The 18596-nt window shown below is 40.5% G+C and overlaps 1 protein-coding gene and 1 long non-coding RNA gene across 3 annotated transcripts in view; one reads left to right on the top strand and one right to left on the bottom strand.

Moving 5' to 3' along the window:
- Positions 1 to 2849: 2849 nt before the first annotated feature.
- LOC137334661 (uncharacterized) overlaps positions 2850 to 18596 on the bottom strand; it is a 119759-nt gene continuing 104012 nt past the window's right edge. Inside the window, exon 5 of the long non-coding RNA XR_010966201.1 lies at positions 2850 to 2918. This is a non-coding gene — a long non-coding RNA (uncharacterized lncRNA). The remainder of the gene's footprint in view (positions 2919 to 18596) is intronic.
- The window catches only part of mdm1 (Mdm1 nuclear protein), a 39521-nt gene continuing 25508 nt past the window's right edge, over positions 4584 to 18596 (top strand). For both annotated transcript variants that reach the window (XM_067999500.1, XM_067999499.1), the window contains exons 1-4: positions 4584 to 4711; positions 7531 to 7645; positions 9589 to 9980; positions 13699 to 13833. In XM_067999500.1, coding sequence (XP_067855601.1) covers positions 4694 to 4711; positions 7531 to 7645; positions 9589 to 9980; positions 13699 to 13833 — 660 coding nt within the window. In that variant the 5' untranslated portion in view covers positions 4584 to 4693. The remainder of the gene's footprint in view (positions 4712 to 7530; positions 7646 to 9588; positions 9981 to 13698; positions 13834 to 18596) is intronic.

Here is an 18596-nt window from a genome sequence, read left to right as displayed (position 1 = left end):
CTAAGGATGATTGGAGGATTACGGCCAGCACCTCTGCAATTTCCACCCTTACTTCCTTCAGCAACCTAGGATGCATCCCATCTGGACCGGGTGACTTATCTACTTTAAGTACAGCCAGCATTTCTAGTACCTCTTCTTTATCAATTTTTAGCCGATCCAATATCTTAACTACCTCCTCTTTTACTGTGACTTGGGCAGCATTTTTTACCTTGGTAAAGACAGATGCAAAGTATTTAGTACCTCAGCCATGCCCTCTGCCTCCATGCGTAGGTCTCCTTTTTGGTCCCTAATCGCCTCCACCCATCCTCATACTACCTGTTTACGATTTATATCCCTTTAGAAGACCTTTGGATTCCCTTTTATGTTAGTTGCCAGTCTATTCTCATACTCTCTCTTTGCCCCTCTTATTTCCTTTTTCACTTCCCTTCTGAACTTTCTATATTCAGCCTTGTTATCACTTGTATTAGCAACCTGACATCTGTCATAGGGCCCCTTTCTCTGTTTCATCTTACTCTCTGTCTCTTTCGTCATCCAGGGAGCGTTGGCTTTGGTTGCCCTTCCTTTCTCCCTCGTGGGAATGTACCTAGACTGTACACGACCCATCTCCTCTTTAAAGGTCGCCCATTGTTCGATTACAGTTTTCCTTGCCAATCTTTGATTCCAATTTACCCGGGCCAGATCAGTTCTCAACCCACTGAAATTGGCCCTCCTCCAATTAAGTATTGTCCTTTTCCATAGCTAATCTAAACCTTATGGTACTATGATCACTGTTCCCTAAATGTTCCCCCACTGACACTTGCTCCACTTTATAAAACACTGGTTAGGCCTCAGCTGGAGTATTGTGTTCAATTCTGAGCACCATGCTTTAGGAAGGATGTCAAGGCCTTAAGAGGGTGCAGAAGAGATTTACTAGAATGGTACCAGGGATGAAGGACTTCAGTTATGTGGAGAGATTGGAGAAGGTGGGGTTGTTCTCGTTAGAACAGAGAAGGTTAAGGGGAGATTTGATAGAGGTGTTTAAAGTCATGAATGGTTTTGATAGAGTAAATAAGGAGAAACTGTTTCCAGTGGCAGATGGGTCAGTAACCAAAGGACACAGATTTAAGGTGATCAGCAAAAGAACCAGAGGCAACATGAGGAAACGTATTTTTTTAACGCAGCAAGTTGTAACAATCTGGAATGCACTACCTGAAAGGGTGGTGGAAGCAGATTCAATTGTGACTTTCACAAGGGAATTGGATAAATAACTTAGGGGAAATAATTTACTGGGCTGTGGGGAAAGAGCAAGGGAATGGGACTAATTGGATAGCTCTTTCAAAGAGCCGGCACAGGCATGATAGGCTGAATGGCCTCCTCCTGTGCTGTACCTACTATGATGCTTCATACCCCAGAACCAGATCCAGCAATGTCTCCTTCCTTGTTGGACCAGAAACGTACTGATCAAGAAAGATCTCCTGAACACGCTTCAGAAATTCTTTCCCCTCTCTGCCCTTTACACGAACACTATCCCAGTCATAACCGAATTATGTCATTTTGGAAAATAGTGTTTAATTCAGTTAATTTGTTAGTACACCCAGCAGCTTTTAATTAGTTCTTAAGTGTTGCAATGCTGAACAGAAAATTTAGTACTCAGACTTATCACAGTAATCAAAGGCAGCACAAAAAGGATAATCTTTTCCCAGCAGATAAGCTCATAATATAAAACATGAATAGTTAAATTCTAATTAAAAAGTTATAGACACCAAATACCATTCATTAACAATTGATTTCATAACTGTACTACTTCATTTAGCATGTGACATTTCAACCTATTAACCTGGCTTATGGTTTACTAATCACATAGTGTGTAGAGCTTGACCAAGCCATTAGGTTCATAGCAATCCATAGCTATACATGTTCTTGATGACTGGATATGACAGGGATTATTATTCATCTCTTTCTCATGAGATAATATTGGGGGTAATCATGATCCTGCTTTGTCCAGGAGTGAACAGGAATATAATACATTTTTATTTTGGGGTGGGCAGCATTCTCCAGTGGCTTCGTGGAACATAAATCCAACAACAATCAAGACACCCAAGAATACTGGTGAAAAGAAATGAGGAGGTGCTTCCAGAGTGTTTTCCTAATGAACATACTTTTATTTTTTTAGTTTTAACTGTTCAAATTGCATTAAGGGCATTGATCCTATTTTTGTTTATACTAAGGTTTCAGTAAGTACATTAGAAATTAAACACACATCAATCATTTACTAAAACATATTGCAATAAACAGTCACTGGCCCTGAATTTTCTGGATTGACCTACACAGAAATTACACTGAAATTTAAACTGGTTTTTGTGCCAATCTTGCCAATGGGAACTTACGCCAACACTTCTTGCGAGGCTCATTTGCCTACGTCACAACGCAGATATAAAGTATTTTATAAGCTATTTTTAAAATGGTGTATTTCTCTCAGAAAATACTGTATGTGTCTGTATTGCTATTTAGTGGATTTTTGGTAAATTCAGGAAACTTGCATGTGTGGAGTGTGAAATAGAGCATTTTTGACATTTCACAGCAGCAGTGTTGCATCATTTAATGGTCTGGCAGGAACCATTTGCATAATGAAGGGAAGTGTGAATCTCAGTTGTCCAGTTGAGATTCCTGACATTTTACCACCAGGCCAACTGGAGAGGGACTTATTTCTGGTTTAGACTTTCATTTCTACATGCAACTGAAAACACAGCGGCTCCATTGCCATGTCCAGTACAATGATTAATTTGCACAGTTTTACCATGGTGTCAATCACCCAACACTAGTGTCAAAAAACCATTGTTAACATTGTTAAAGTCTACGTTATTCAGAATTACCTTCTGAGGTTGTTTCACTTGAGTGATACTGGCCATGAACCAGAGTACATAATACCTATTTTTTTTCTGTTTAACAGATGGAGGAAAAATTGTTAATTTTCACATAGGCAACATGGACAGTTTGCACCCAATTCAGTGTATATTTTGGTCTACATATCCCAACAGGAATATACATACACCATCACTGTTTTGAGGCTGAGCATCTAGCAGGTCAATAAACAAATTAAAAAGCTTTAATAAAATGCAGATATCCATTCAACAAAAATGCACCCAGCAGAATTGATTTTAGGAGTGTAAATAGAAATAATACATTAGAATTGCAATAGCTTGTAATGTATTCAATTACATTCCTCCTAACCAGAGGCAGCGTGGTTAATTCAATTGTAATTTATTTTGTTAAATTATTTCCTGAACAGGACTTACGCTTTTCATTTGGAATACTTAGCCATCACTGAAAGTTAATGCTATCTATTTTATGTATAATAAATTTTATTATGTTAAATAAATATGAAATAAGAAACAAACTGGACAAGCTAGCCAGTAATGAGTCCTGCAACATGTTCCCTCTTGATAATTTTGACTCAATGTCACAAAGTTTAAATTGCCAGTTTTGCTTACTTAAAAAGATCAAGGCGGCTTGTTTGTTTGTTTGAATTAGCAGCAGTGTTCTTTTGATGTGGAAGATCTATTTTGCTCTATTGGATAGATTTTGTCTATCCATTATATGATATGCTCAGATCTTTGCATTATTTGACATTGTATTCAGTGCATCTGTTTTTCCATTGTCAATTGTATGGCTTGCTTTTCCATTAGAGATTATCTACATCAAAGGAGTTAATGCAAGTGATGGCTTTGACACCTGCAAGATTAAATGCTGGAGTTTGAAGCAGAGCTGTAGTTTTTCTGAATTATGGTATCAGATGAAAGGCAGAGTTTATTTCCCTATTTGAGGAGGGTAATATGATATGATTTGCCAATCCAAAGTTTTAAGAGATGAAACTGACTGAGGGAGTGCTGCATTGCCAGAGATGCCATCTCTCAGGTGGATGTAAAATATCCCATGGCACTATTTTGAAGAAGAGCAGGGGGGTTCTCCCTGATCAATATTTATCACTCAACCAACATCACTAAAATAGATTATCTGGTCATTATCAATTGCTGTTTGTGGGACCTTGTTGTGCACAAATTGGCTGCTGTGTTTCCTGCATTATAACAGTGACTACACTTTAAAAGTATTTCATTGTCTGTCAAGCACTTTGGGCGCCCTGAGGTCGTGAAAGGCGCTATATAAATGCAAGTCTTTCTTTTTCTGTTTCACAATGGACAAAAAATGAAAGTTTTAAAAAAAGTTGCAAAATAAAGACCAGGTCTTATAGCTGTTTCACCATTTTACCTTTCAACAGCCATGAACCGTCATCAAATAAAATACTGCTTTACCAAGAATAAACTTTATTCATTAAACAAAGCAAAATATATACAAATATAGTTTTTAAAAATCTGTACGGTCTTAATCATAGTTCAAAGGCACTTCTGAGATACATCATTCCCGGTAGTGTTGGCATTGATACACTCAAACAATGCTGGATAAATAACAAACATTGCTGGATAAATGACAATGAACCAAACTGTGCCTTGTGCTGGCGGCGGTCCCTTTAAGAGCGAGGCTCGCAGAAATCCGGCCGTTGATTGGTTGAAAGTCGGACCCGCTCTCAGTGCGCCTGCGCGTGTCGAGGGACGCTGTATTCGTCAAGGAAACGGGGAGAGGAACAGACGCAGTAACGGGTGAGGTCGGCGGGATAGAGACATCAACACACACAGCCCTGGCAGCGGCAGCAGGGAAAATGCCCGTGCAATTCAAGGTGAGATCTCTGCTCTTTGATTTTAAAAAAGTCGGATTTTAATAACACGGCCACACAAACTGGTGGAGAAGGTCCCGCGGCCGTGCCGTCCTCCAGGCCCTGCCTGGCAGGGGTTTTCTTTGACATCAGTGTTTTATTGTAAATACATGTAGTAATCCCGAAGGAGCACGGCTTCCAAATTGTGTCATTGTATTGCAGCAGTGTTTGTTTGTGTGCTAACAATCAATGTAAAACATTTTTTTTTTGCACAATGCACGAAATGGTTATTCGCATTAATACAGCAAGCCTGCCAGAGGTTAGCAGACCCAATTTGGGATATTTAAGCAGGCGATAGAAAAGCTCCAGATGTCTTGGAAGGGATTACAGACATCAGCCAGTACCCACGAAAAAAATAAAGAAAAATCAGTTTTCATCCCCGGTTTTAAAGAAAAAACACTTCCTATAATCCTGCAAAAAAATGCCTCTGCAGATGAGGATGATTATTGCTGTGTGCAGGATTATGTAAGAAGCCCAGCATGGATTCAACGCTAAATATGTTACTGTTGCTACGTAATACCTATATATACACACAGACCATCTGGCTATACTTCCGGTCTAATGACAGATTTAAATTAATAGTTTGGATTTGATCTCAAAGGTGATTGTTAAAACAGATTCCACCCGAATATTTCACAAATCTTAATTTAACTTTCCATTGCACCTTACGAAGTGGTTGAGCCACTTATACTGGACGGAATGTGGGGAGAGTATTAGATTTAAATAATATTTATTATTGACGCCTTTGAAGACAAATAAGGTCCAATAGACGTTATGTTCCTATCCTAAACTGAGATCAGGATTATGAATGTATCAGGATGTCTTTGCACTACAGATTAAAATGGAAATTGTCATTTTAAAAAGCAAATTCATCAGAGCATGATTTACAGCTTGGCTTAGTGGTAGCATCATAGATGCTGGAGTCAAAAGGCTGTGAGTTCAAGCCCCACTTCAGGGCTTAAATACATAATCTAATACTTTACTGCAGTACTGAGAGAGTGCTGCATTGTCTGAGCTGCTGTCTTTTGGATGAGATGTTAAACTGAGGCCCTGGCTGCCTATTCTGATGGATGCAAGATCTAAATGGGGTAGACAAGCCGAGGGATCTGGGGACACAGATACACAAATCACTAAAATTAGCGATGGAGATTAATAAGGCCATAAATAAAGCAAAGCACTGGGGTTCATTTCTAGAGGGAAAGAATTGAAAAGCAGGAAAGTTATGTTAAACTTGTAACCTTGGTTAGACCACACTTGGAGTACTGTGAACAGTTCTGGTCTCCATATTATAAAAAGGATATAAAGGCACTGGAGAAGGTACAAAAATGATTTACTAGGATGATATCAGAACTGAGAGGTTATACCTATCAGGAAAGATTGATCAGGCTGGGACCGTAGAGAAGATGTTTCCACTTGTGGGGGAGACCAGAATGAGGAGCCATGAATACAAGATAGTCACTAATAAATCCAATAGGGAATTCAGGAAAAACTTCTTTACCCAAAGAGTGTTTAGAATGTGGAACTTGCTATCACAAGGAGTAGTTGAGGTGACTAGCATAGATTTATTTAAGGGGAAGCTAGATAAACACATGAAGGAGAAAGGAATAGAGGGATATGTTGATGGGGTTAGATGAAGAAGGATGGGAAGAGGCTCGTGTGGAGCATAAACACTGGCATGGACCTGTTGGACCGAATGGTGTGTTTCTGTGCTGTACATTCGATATAATTCTATGTAAAGAGATCACACAGCCCAATTCAAAGAGCAGGGAAGTTCTCCCCGGGGTAGTCAACCCTCCCGGATTGTCCGGGAGTCTCCCAAAATTGAGAATTGATCTCCTGGACTGTGCTGCGTACAATCTGGGAGAAAATAGGGAAAATAGAGTTGATGCACACACTAGTGCACCAATGAGAGGAGACAGAGTTTTGACAGGTGGGTGCAGAGGCCAGTCCTTGGCAGTGCTGATTTAGTGCATGTGAGTGGGCCAGTGAGCTGCACTAACGTGGCAGTTATCAAGCAAAACTGTAATTTAATATATCCAAGTGGCGTGAGCAGAGCAGCCCGTCACTCACGGCCTGGGATGAAAGAACGCATCTCTCGGGGGAGGTGGGGGAAATTGGGGAGCGCATCTCTCGGGGAGATGAGGGATTATTCATGGGGCACTCAGAAAATTTCCCGATTTTCCCTAAACCCATTATACCCCTGCCAGTGAGTAAAAACACTTTTATAGGTTCACGGGGAGCAAAGATACAGGGGACCCAACCTTTGTAAGGTAAATGCAATAATGTTTGAAAACTGTGGCAAGTGTCCTGTGATCAACTCTCAAGGAATATGTCTAACCAGAGTTGGCAACCCTAGTTCTCCTGGTGTCCAGACCGACATATATCCTTTAATCAACGCCATCAAAAACAGACTAACGGATTGTTCATCTTATTGCTGTTTGTGGGACCTAGCTGTGTGTAAATTGGCTCCCATTTACCTACATAACAGTAGTGACTACACCACAAAAGTAATTCTTTGAGTGAGATGAGTTTTGGGACATCCTGAGGATGTGAAAATGTGAAAGGTGCTGAGTTCTTTCTTGCACCTTTCTTGACAAGTCATTGTTAGCGACCATTAAAATCTGTTTTTAGATTGTGATAAGTGTTAGGTATTTTTGGTCCTTTACATAAGCAACTTCACTTGAGAAAAAGATTTTAGTTTTTCCAGTAATTGAAACAGAATTCCAACTTTAGCTGAATTTTGAAGATTCCACTAAATTATATTTTGTCTACTTACTTCTTAGGGTTTAAGTGAATACAAACGAAATTTCAAATGGAATGACTCCAAGAGATCACGCTCTTGTAGTCCTTTTTCTGAGCAGAAATTACCATGGGCAGGTCTGCCTTCAGAACAGCTGGGTAAGCCTGAAATATGTAAGATGTTTTCCAATAACCATTTTTTGTCATAGTAACCTAAATTAGTTCAAAATTGTCCATCCAGGGGTGTATTGTAGTGATTCAGTGTGATTTCTTCTCTCCCACTACCCCTTCCTCCCTATTTTCAAAATTTATATAAATAAATTGCACACTGGCATAAGAAGAATGATATTGAAGTTTGCTGATACCAAATTGGGGGGTATAGCAAGCTACGGGAAAGAATGCAGGACACTGACAGGTTGCCAGAGTGGACAGATACATGGCAGATGTAGTTCATTGCAAAGAAATGTGAACTCATACATTTTGCGGGGGGAAAGAGAACAGTGAAAGGAAGTATACGCTAAACGGTAAGATTCTTAACAGATTGGAGGAACAGAGAGATCAAGGGATGCAGATGCATTGATAAGGTGGGTGTGCAGGTAGAAAGGCCATAGAAAGAGTAAATGGGATTCCTGGTTTATATATAGGAGGAAGTGATGTTGAATTTGTATGAGATATTGGTTAAGCCAAATTGGAGTATTGCCATCCTAATATAGGAAGGATATTAGAGCTATGAAAAGGGTACAGTGAAGATTCATTAGAATAAGGTTAGTTATGAAGAAAGGCTTGAAAAATTGTTTACCCCCTCCCCCCACACACACTCACTGGAACAGAGAAGGTTAAGGGGGATCTAGAAGAAGTTTTCAAAATTATGAAAGATTTTGAAAAGGTAAATAAGGAAACAACAACAACAATAACTTTTTGCAATCATATAATGTCTTTAATAGATAAGGTCCCAAGGCACCTCATAGAGGCGTAATCACAAATAAATAGGCGCTGAAAAAAGGGGGATATTAGCATGGGTGACCAAAAGCTTGGTCAGAGATGGGTTTTAAGAAGGGTCTTCAAGGAGAGGGAGGAGGAGAGACAAAAAGGTTTAGGGAGGGAACTCCAGAGCTTGGGACCTAGACAGTCTAAGGCACACCAATGGTAGGGTGAAGGAATGGGGAGGATATTCAAATGAACAGAGAGTTTGAGGAGGGGGGAAGGGAGATAGTTGTAGGGCTGGAAAAGGTTACAGAGATGGGAGGGGGTGAAGCTATGAAGGGATTTAAACACAAGGATGAGTATTTTAAATTTGAAACATTGAGGAACCAGGAGCTAATGACGGTCAGAGAGGCCATAGGTGATGGGTGATCAGGATTTGATGTAAGAGAGAATACATGCAGCAGGGTTTTGGGAGTAGCTGAAGTTTATGAAAGGCGGAGGATGGGTGATCGGCCAGGAAAGCATTGGAATAGTCGAGTCTGGTTGTGACAAAGGCATGAATGAGGGTTATAGTGGCAGATAGGCTGAGGTAAGGGCAGAGGTGGGCAATGTTCCGACACCGGCTCGCTGGGCCGAATGACCGCCTTCTATGATTCTAAGTGGAAGTAGGTAGTCTTTGTGATGGACAGGATATGAGGTCAGGTGCTCAGCTTGGGATGGAATTGGGCGCTGAAGTTGCAAACAGTCAGGTTCAGCCTGCAACAGTGGCTAGGGAGGGGGAATGGAGTCAGTGACAAATTTGTAGGAAGGGTGGAAGTCTATGGCTTTGCTCTTCTGATGCTTAGCTGGAGAAAATTGCAGTTCATCCAAGACTGGATTTTAAGATGGAGATTGAAATCATGAGGATGAGGAGTCACTCAGTGCAGAGGCTGAGAGGATATTTCGGGGAGAAACTTTGGGTGTAAAGATTGTTCCGGGGTTAGTAAATCAGCCACAAAAGTACATAAATTCAGGATTATCTCGAGATGAAAAAAGGGGAGGGGGGTAGTTAAAAGCAGTTTTTGCCACAGAACATTGTTATGCTTTAATGCCAATGGCTATTGAGGGAGAATCTATAGCATGATTTAAAATGGAATTGGTTATATAAAAAAGGATTTAAAATATCTCTTGTATTTCAGGGAATCCAAGGGAACCAAGTTTCATCTCAAAGAAACGAGTGCCGTACTACAGACCTCAAGTTTCACAATCTTTTCACTGGGACTGGAGCAGTGATTCTGGAAGCAAATTTCATGAACCAATACCCAAAGTGTCTGAACTAGTGAAATCACAGACTTCTGTTTTCAATGAAAGAGTGACTGAGAAGGCTCAAGAGGCCCAGGAAGAATGCAAAACTCCTAATGCACCCCGAATATCTAAAGTTGCCAGATCACGGTCTGCAGACTGCCGTTTGCACTCAGTGTTAGAACCATCAGTGGCCAAAGACAAGCAATTGGCTTCAGATGCTCAGAAAGAAAAGGAAGACAACATGTCTTCTAGAAAAGAAGGTGCAGATAAGGCAGTTGGTAATGGCGTAAGTAGGAACAATGATTATTAAAGAGATGTACTACTGTTTTTTAGTCCTCTCGTGTACGTTATATTTGATAACTGTCAATGAAATTTCTGCAACTCTTACCTGCAATCATATTCTGGTCCTTCTGAAAATTTCAAAAGCAATGTTCAAATATTTTTAAATTAAAAAAAAACAGAATTAGTACCATAATACCTTGATGGAACTTGGTTTCATTTACTTTGAGCTTAATAAAAAGTCAAGATCATTTAAAGCAACTGTACATCTTTATTAAAGGTGGTTAGTGGTAGAATTATTAATATTATGATTATTCCACCAGTTAGATAATCAGCGAAACTATTTTGCATGTAGCCAGGTTTAGCATTCTGGCTTTGCACTCCTGCCCACCATTAACCTGATCCTATTTCTCAGGCGCACACCTATTAGAGTTCAAAAATGTGCTTATCCAGAGGAAGGCAGGATGGCTGGATCATGAATAGATTCCCTAACTAAACCATACTGTCATAAAGAATGAGAGACATTTATATTGGAGAGACATTTATATAGAGTACCAGTTGGTTTTCTAAACTCACCCATTATTTTGTAATTGCAGGGTGGATTCACAGCACTAAAATAACTATGCATGTGCAGTTGCTCAAAAAGTCAGGTTCTTGACTAAGTTTCTGGGTGGAAGGTTCTTGCAAGCCAGAAATGTGAAAACAACTTTGTTGGATTGTATGGGTGGATTGAAAGTTCAGCTTGCCCTAAACATTTGATATCAGAGACCCTAATCCTGTTATATAAATACAGTACAAATTTACATTAAAAAAATCCAGGATGCTCTTAAAAAGAGTTTTGCATGTTTGATATGTTTAGATCATCAAAAAAAAATCAAAATATTGTATACAGTATGGAATAAAGATACATCTTTTCCAGTTTCACTGGGTTCCACCACATGGATGTAAAACACCAAATTCATTGGTGAACTTTTACTAGCTAATCCAAGATCATGATTTGAGTTATCATAATCAAGCAATAACATGCTCACTTTAGATTGACATTTAATATAAAATAAAAGGTACTACACAGATTAGTCAGAATTCTGACCATCAATCTGTGGGCTTGTTTTATAAGCTATTAATTATTATTCAAAAAGACAGGTTTCTATGTTAAGCATCTAATCTTTGTTCACAGTACAGTAGTTAAGTGGAATCTTTCATACAACTAATGGATAGCTGTAGAACACTAAAGTTGCTGAGGTACCTGAAGACACATTGGGGCAGAAATTGCTCCCGAAATAATGGAGGTGCTCAATAGCGCTCTCTGTTTTCTGTGGCGAATCAAAGGAGCAAGTTGCCGTATTTGCACATGCACAGTAAAATGTGGAAATCGCGAACTTGCTCCTATCGGTTTGCCGGTGATTTGACAGCTGCGAATTAAAAGGGACATCGCACGCTACAATCATAGAAATCACTGAAAAATCGCAAACTTGCTCATCCGCCCAGCTGGAACGTAACTAATTACGCCACCAAAAGGTACGCTTGAATATACCAGGCCTAAACTAAGTTTTAAAAGCACGATAACTCTTTGACTGCTAAACAACTAAAAATTAAATTCCGAAAATGGAGTCTCATATTGCTCCTTATTTTAATAGTTTTTGGTCATTTACATTTTTTTTTAAATTTAAAAATTAACTTTTTTTTTTACTTTTCCCTTCTGTCTCTTTAATTTAATTATTTCTTTGGTTTTTTTATTAAAAACATTGTTGTTTACAATGACTTCCAGAATACTAGCTTTAAATGAATGAAGTCTGCTTGCCTGCACGTGGGCGTGACTTCTCTTCCTGACCGATTTTGTGGGCGTGTCTTCTATTCTCACAGACATTTCCATGTGAATCAACTTACGCTGTTCAGAGGCTAGGTTGATTGTGCACAATTCTTTAAAAGTTCAAAATCATGCAAGTTGATGCCACAGAGCCCGCAGTAAGTACAATCATAAATTTATTTTGCAGGAGCTGCAGCGATCGTTGCCACACCACTCTGCGCAAGTTCTGGCCCATTGATTGATCGGAACTGACCAATAAAAAATTAGTCTTACCCACAGTGGTTTGTGATTGGTTGGTACTCATGAGTTGTGAGTGATATTTTAAAAGGGACACAGCTGCAATAAAGAATATTTGGCAATCTTTTTGTACACTCACAATGTGATGATTTAAATTGTTTTGAAATGCATCATCATACCACTAGCAAGTGATGCCAAAGCAATGAAAATGCAAACATTTCTTCCCCAGTCCACCCCCCCTCCCCCCATCAAAATGGATGGGAGGAAAAGTTTGCAAAGTACTTTTTCAACAAAGACAGTGCCTTTAATTCAAATCTCTTAGCCGGAATAGCCCAAGAATTCCAAATCAGTTCCATTTTCAAATTACAATTAATGACTGTACATTTTTGTACCTTTTTACTTTTGATTTGCCATTGTTTTTACTTTTGCAGAACATTGCAACTGGTTGCTTATTAGAAAATAGTATATATGGAGCAGTTTGGCACCTGGTACACAGTTATGAGTGCCTCATGGATGATCCTGAGAGTCATATTAATTGTTGACAGTTATATTGTTATTATGGGACTAATGATTTCATGAGTCTTTAGGAACCTTTGGACCTACTTATATACTTCGTAATGTAAAAATAAAATAAAATCCCTTATTTCATCTCTGTTCTGATAGTAGTAAATGGGCTTGGAAATTAAAAATTAGTAGCTATACCTCAGAGACAGACACTACTAATTTTCTATATTTTTGTTTATCTTTCAATCTCTTTCCCACTTACTGTGCCCTTTTCTGGTCTTTTCCCTTTTCTTTCCCATTTTGTCCATTTCCCCCTCTAGCATTTTGGCATTCTTTAGGTATATTCTTTGCTTTTTCTCTCTCACTACATTTCCCACTGCTAACTAGCTCCCACATGGCTGCATGTTATGATTGTCCCCATTTCATTTGGCCATCGTGGCTCCTTATCCCAATTATTGCAGGACATTTCCCAGTGAGGGAATTTCCTTAGCATTGCTTGGTGCTCGCTGCTGGCATCATAGTCATATGCTGACAACAGCAATGATTTGCCAAATATACTACTTTTGTTTGTCTTCTATCCAGCTGCAAATCATGGCTCATTAACTTCTTGGCGACTACTGCTGTCATTAGCAGTGTCATTTTTAGCTTGCTGTTAAGAGTCACCAGAAGTCAGAACTCCTTTCAGTTGTGGCTACACTAAAGAGAACTCCCTTCTTGTTTCCCCATTTGCAGCTTCTGGCTAGGGAAGCATTTTTCAACTCTAGGGAAGGGAATTCTTCACCCAGACCCTACATTGGTGGCAGGTCAAGTCCTCTGTAACTCCTCTGGCATTAACAGGTAGGAGAGAGAGGATGGAGGCTAATTTTAGTTTAAAGTCAATATAACAAACTCATTTAGAAATATATTTAAGTAATGGGGAAGTCATTTTAATTTCAATTTTAAATTAAATGTAGGGAAAAGGAGCACTTATATTAATGTGTGGGATAAGAAATATAAGCAGAAAATTTAATTCCATCATAACACAACTTGAGGAAACAAAGACTTTTAATTTACTGTCTATGGTTCTCTGTGCGCAGTGACTCAGATTTCCCCTTTAATAAGTAAAGTTTCCTATGGATGCGTTAAAATGAGAAAAATCTGCCTTCAACATTAAAGATGGTCTTCCTGTAATCGATAGGTTAGCTATGTACTTCAGAAAAAAGCAGGGTTGAAGACTGTACCACGGAAGAGTTTAGGGAGAAGCTCCGAGTACCAGAGACAATTCGCTTGGAAGAATCAGATGGACAATTCCCCATTAGTGGCTGCAGAACAGGTATTGTTCATCTTGTTTTCTGTTTCATAGAGCAGTCTAGTTAGTAAATGTCCAAGGAAGATAGTAATAACTTCATTCAATTAATGTACAGAGCCCACGAAAATGAAAACTAAAAATGTGCTCGTAATATAACCTGGTCTAAGAAATATGGCAGTCAATCATCATACCACATCAAAAAAAATGTTATGTATTATAATTTTTATCTACCATAATTCTTTGAGGTTAATTTTACTTTACACTTTTTAACAAAAACAGAATGGATTTCTAAATTCAGTTGGCCCTGTAACTAGGTCAGCTGGATTGACAGCTGTGATGATGAGCTTATGTCTATAAATGTACAAAAAGCAATATTTGAAACAGGGTCCAGTTGCAGATGAGTGGTAATGTGCTGTTTCAGTCTGATCATCTCTGTAACATACGTTAGATTTTTGAAAGAAATGCAATATTTGTACCAAATTAAGAAATACAGCTCCTTAAGTTGCAATAACAATAACATCTTGCATTTATATAGCACCTTTAACACAGGAAAACATCCCAAGGCACTTCACAGGAGTGTAATCAGCCAAAGAAGGAGCTTTAGGAGGCGTTACTAAACGCTTGGTCAAAGAGTTAGGTTTTAAAAAGTTGCAATTATATAGCATCTTTAATATAGTAAACCATCCCAAGGCGCTTCACAGGAGCGTTATCGAACACAATTTGACACCGAGCCACATAAGGAGGTATTAATTAGGACAGATGACCAAAAGCTTGGTCAATTGGGTTGGTTTTAAGGAGAGGTTTAGGGAGGGAATTCCAGAGCTTAGGGCCAAGGCAGCTGAAAGCACAGCCGCCAGTGGTGGAGTGATTAAAATCAGGGATGTGCAAGAGACCAGAATTGGAGGAGCGCAGAGATCTTGGAGGGTTGTAGAGCTGGAGGAAGTTACAGAAATAGGGAGGGGCGAGGCTATGGAGGGATTTGAAAACAAGGATGAGAATTTTAAAATTGATGGGTTGCCGAACCGGGAACCAATGTAGGTCAGCAAGCACAGGAGCGATGGGTGAACGGGACTTGCTGCGAGGTAAGATACAGGCAGCAGAGTTTAGGATGAGCTGAAAGTTATGGAGGATGGAGGCCGGCCAGGAGAGCATTGGAATTGTCAAATCTAGAGGTAACAAAGGCATGGATGAGGGTTTCAGCAGCAGATGAGCTGAGGCAGGGGCGGAGACGTGCGATGTTACGGAGGTGGAAGTTGGCGGTCTAGGTGATGGAACGGATATGTGGTCGGAAGCTCATCACAGGGTCAAATAGGACGCCAAGGTTATGAACGGTCTAGTTCAGCCTCAGACAGTGGCCAGAGAGAGGGATGGAGTCGGTGGCTAGAAAAGGGAGTTTGTGACAGGGGCGAAAGACAATGGCTTTGGTCTTCCCAATATTTAATTGGAGGAAGTTGTGGCTCATCCAGGACTGGATGTTGGACAAGCAGGCCGAGAACAAAGAGGCAGTGGAGGAGTCAAGAGAGGTGATGTTGAGATGACTAGTGTCGTCAGCGTACATGTGGAACCTGACGTCTTGTCTTCGGATTATGTCGTCGAGGGGTAGCATATAGATGAGAAATAGGAGTGGGCCAAGGATACATCATTGGAGGACTCCAGAGGCAACAGTGTGGGGGCAAGAGAAACCATTGCAGGAGATTTTCTGGCAAAGACTGGATAGGTAAGAGTGGAACCAGGCGAGGACAGTCCCACTCAGCTGGACAATGGAGCAGAGGCGTTGGAGGAGCATGTTGTGGTCAACCGTGTCAAAGGCTGCAGAGAAGGATGAGGAGGGATGGCTTATCACAATCACAGTCATGGAGGATGTCAATTGTGACTTTGATTAGTGCCATTTTAGTTGGAGAGGTTCAAATATGGAGTTGCAGGAAAGATAGGCACAGATTTGGGAGGCAACAACACATTCAATGTCTTGAGAGGAACGGGAGGTTGGAGAAGGGGTGGTAGTTTGCAAGGACAGAGGGGTCAAGGGTAGGTTTTTTGAGGAGGGGGGGTGAAGATGGCAGAATTGAAAGGAAGGACGTCAATACTTGAGGGAATCGTTTACAAGATCAGCTAGTATGGGGCCAGGAAGGGAAGCTGAGCGGTCAGCAGTTTAATGGAAATAGGGTCGAGAGGGCAGGAGTTGGGTCTCATGGACAAGATGAGCTCGAAGAGGACATGAGGGGAGATAGGAGGGAAACTAGGTGTGTGCCATATATGTTCACGTGCCCCTTGTACTTAAGGGAGTGAAGATGGGGTCCACACCAGGGGGGACGAGTAAGGATTTTACAGGGGACAAGGGCATCAAAGGCGGAGGTGAGATTGTGATTGAGCAGATCCAAAGCGATAGAAGTATCATGGCGAATGAAGGGCCAAAGGCTAGACAGTTCAGAGTTTGAAAGTGTCATTGTAAGTGACTTGGGGGAAGAGTTTCTTTCAGGGGCAGATGCAGAAGGAAGTGTCGTTGCAAGGGGTAAGGGAGATGTGAGTGGTGAGGTGTTAAAAGGAAGTGATCAGAGATAGCCTTGTCTGTGATGGAGACGATGAGAATAGAGAAGTCATGATAGATGGCAAGGTCGAGGGGTTCGCTGTGAATATGGGTAGGAGAATTTATATGGCTGGAGAAGTTCAGAGAGGACAGGGAACTCAGAGGAGAGAGGGCAAGGTGAGTCGAGATGGAAATTGAAATCAGCAAAGATGAGGAGTCACTCATACGGAGACTGAGGGAGAAATGGACTGAGGATATTTGTGTGAGAAACATGGGTGGGCGGTCGAGAACAAAGATTTTATAGCTGCTTCCTCTGTGCATTGAGGTTTCAGTTATTGTAATTACTATTTTTGCTTTAAACTTAAAAAAAATTGTACACGGTAAACTAATCACATAGAATGCATTAATAGTGGTGGTGGGGGAAATGTTTTGAAAGCATCCTGGATCGAAGTCTATATATATTTGAATCCTAATTCAGCAACAACAAAAACAACTTGCATTTATATAGCGCCTTTAATATAGTAAAACGTTCCAAGGTGCTTCACAGGAGCATTATCAAACAAACTCTGACACCAAGCCACATAAGGAGATATTAGGACAGGTGATGATTGAAGAGAAAGGTTTTAAGGAGCATCTTAAAAGGAGATAGAGAGGTGGAGAGGTTTTGTGAAGGAGGCCCAGAGCTTAGATATACAATGGTGTTCCCCAGGAGTCGGTACTAGGACCACTGTTTTTTTTTATATATATTAATGATTTGGACTTGGGTGTACAGGGCACAATTTCAAAATTTGCAGATGACACAAAATTTGGCAGTGTAGTAAACAGTGAGGAGGACAGTAATAGACTTCAAGAGGACATAGACAGGCTGGTGGAATGGGCGGACACATAGCAGATGAAATTTAACACAGAGAAGTGCAAAGTGGTACATTTTGGCAGGAAGAATGAGGAGAGGCAACATAAACTAAATGGTACAATTCTAAAGGGGGTGCAGGAACAGAGAGTCTTGGGGATATATGTGCACAAATCTTAGAAGGTGGCAGGAGAGGTTGAGAAAGCGGTCAAAAAAAGCATACGGGATCCTGGGCTTTATAAATAGAGGCATAAAGTACAAAAACAAGGATGTTATGTTGAACCTTTATAAAAGACTGGTTGGGCTACAACTGGAGTATTGCGTACAATTCTGGCACCGCACTTTAGGAAGGATGTGCATGCCTTAGGGAGGGTGCAGAAAAGATTTACTAGAATGGTTCCAGGGATGAGGGACTTCAGTCACGTGGATAGACTGGAGAAGCTGGGGTTGTTCTCCTTAGAGCAGAGAATGTTGAGAGGAGATTTGGTAGAATCATAGAAAGGTTACAGCACGGAAGGAGGCCATTCAGCCCATCGAGTCCGCGCTGGCTCTATGCAAGAGCAACCCAGCTAGTCCCACTCCCCCGCCCTATCCCTGTAGCCCTGCTATTTTTTTACTTTCAAGTACTTATCCAGTTCCCTTTTGAAAGCCATGATTGAATTTGCCTCCACCACCCCTTCAGGCAGTGTATTCCATATCCTAACAACTCGCTGTGTAAAAAAGTTTTTCCTCATGTCACCTTTGGTTCTTTTGCTAATCACCTTAAATCTATGCCCTCTGGTTCTTGACCGTTCCGCCAATGGAATCAGTTTCTTTCTATCTACTCTGTCTAGACCCTTCATGATTTTGAATACCTCTATCAAATCTCCTCGCATCCTTCTCTGTACCAAGGAGAACAACCCCAGCTTCTCCAGTCTATCCACGTAACTAAAGTCCCTCATCCCTGGAATCATTCTGCACCCTCTCTAAGGCCTTCACATCTTTCCTAATGTGCGGTGCCCAGAACCGGTATTCCAGTTGTAGCCGAACCAGTGTTTTATAAAGGTTCATCATGACTTCCTTATTTTTGTACTCAGTGCCTCTATTTATAAAGCCCAGGATCCCGTATGCTTCATCAACCTGCCCTGCCAACATCAACGATTTGTGCACATATACCCCCAGATCTCTCTGCTTCTGTACCCCTTTTAAAATTGTGCCCTCTAGTTTATATTGCCCCTCGTTCTTCCTACTGAAATGTATCACTTTGCATTTTTCTGCGTTAAATTTCATCTGCCACCTGTCCGCCCATACCACCAACCTGTCTGTATCGTCTTGTAGTGTAAGGTGATGGATTAGCTCTGTTAATAAAGGATGAAATTAGTACAATAGTGAGAAATGATTTAGGCTCAGAAGATCAAGATGTAGAATCAATTT

This window comes from Heptranchias perlo, chromosome 18, assembly GCF_035084215.1.
Source record: "Heptranchias perlo isolate sHepPer1 chromosome 18, sHepPer1.hap1, whole genome shotgun sequence".
In the NCBI taxonomy this organism is placed as follows: Eukaryota; Metazoa; Chordata; class Chondrichthyes; order Hexanchiformes; family Hexanchidae; genus Heptranchias; species Heptranchias perlo.
This window is presented reverse-complemented; position numbering and strand designations above follow the sequence as displayed.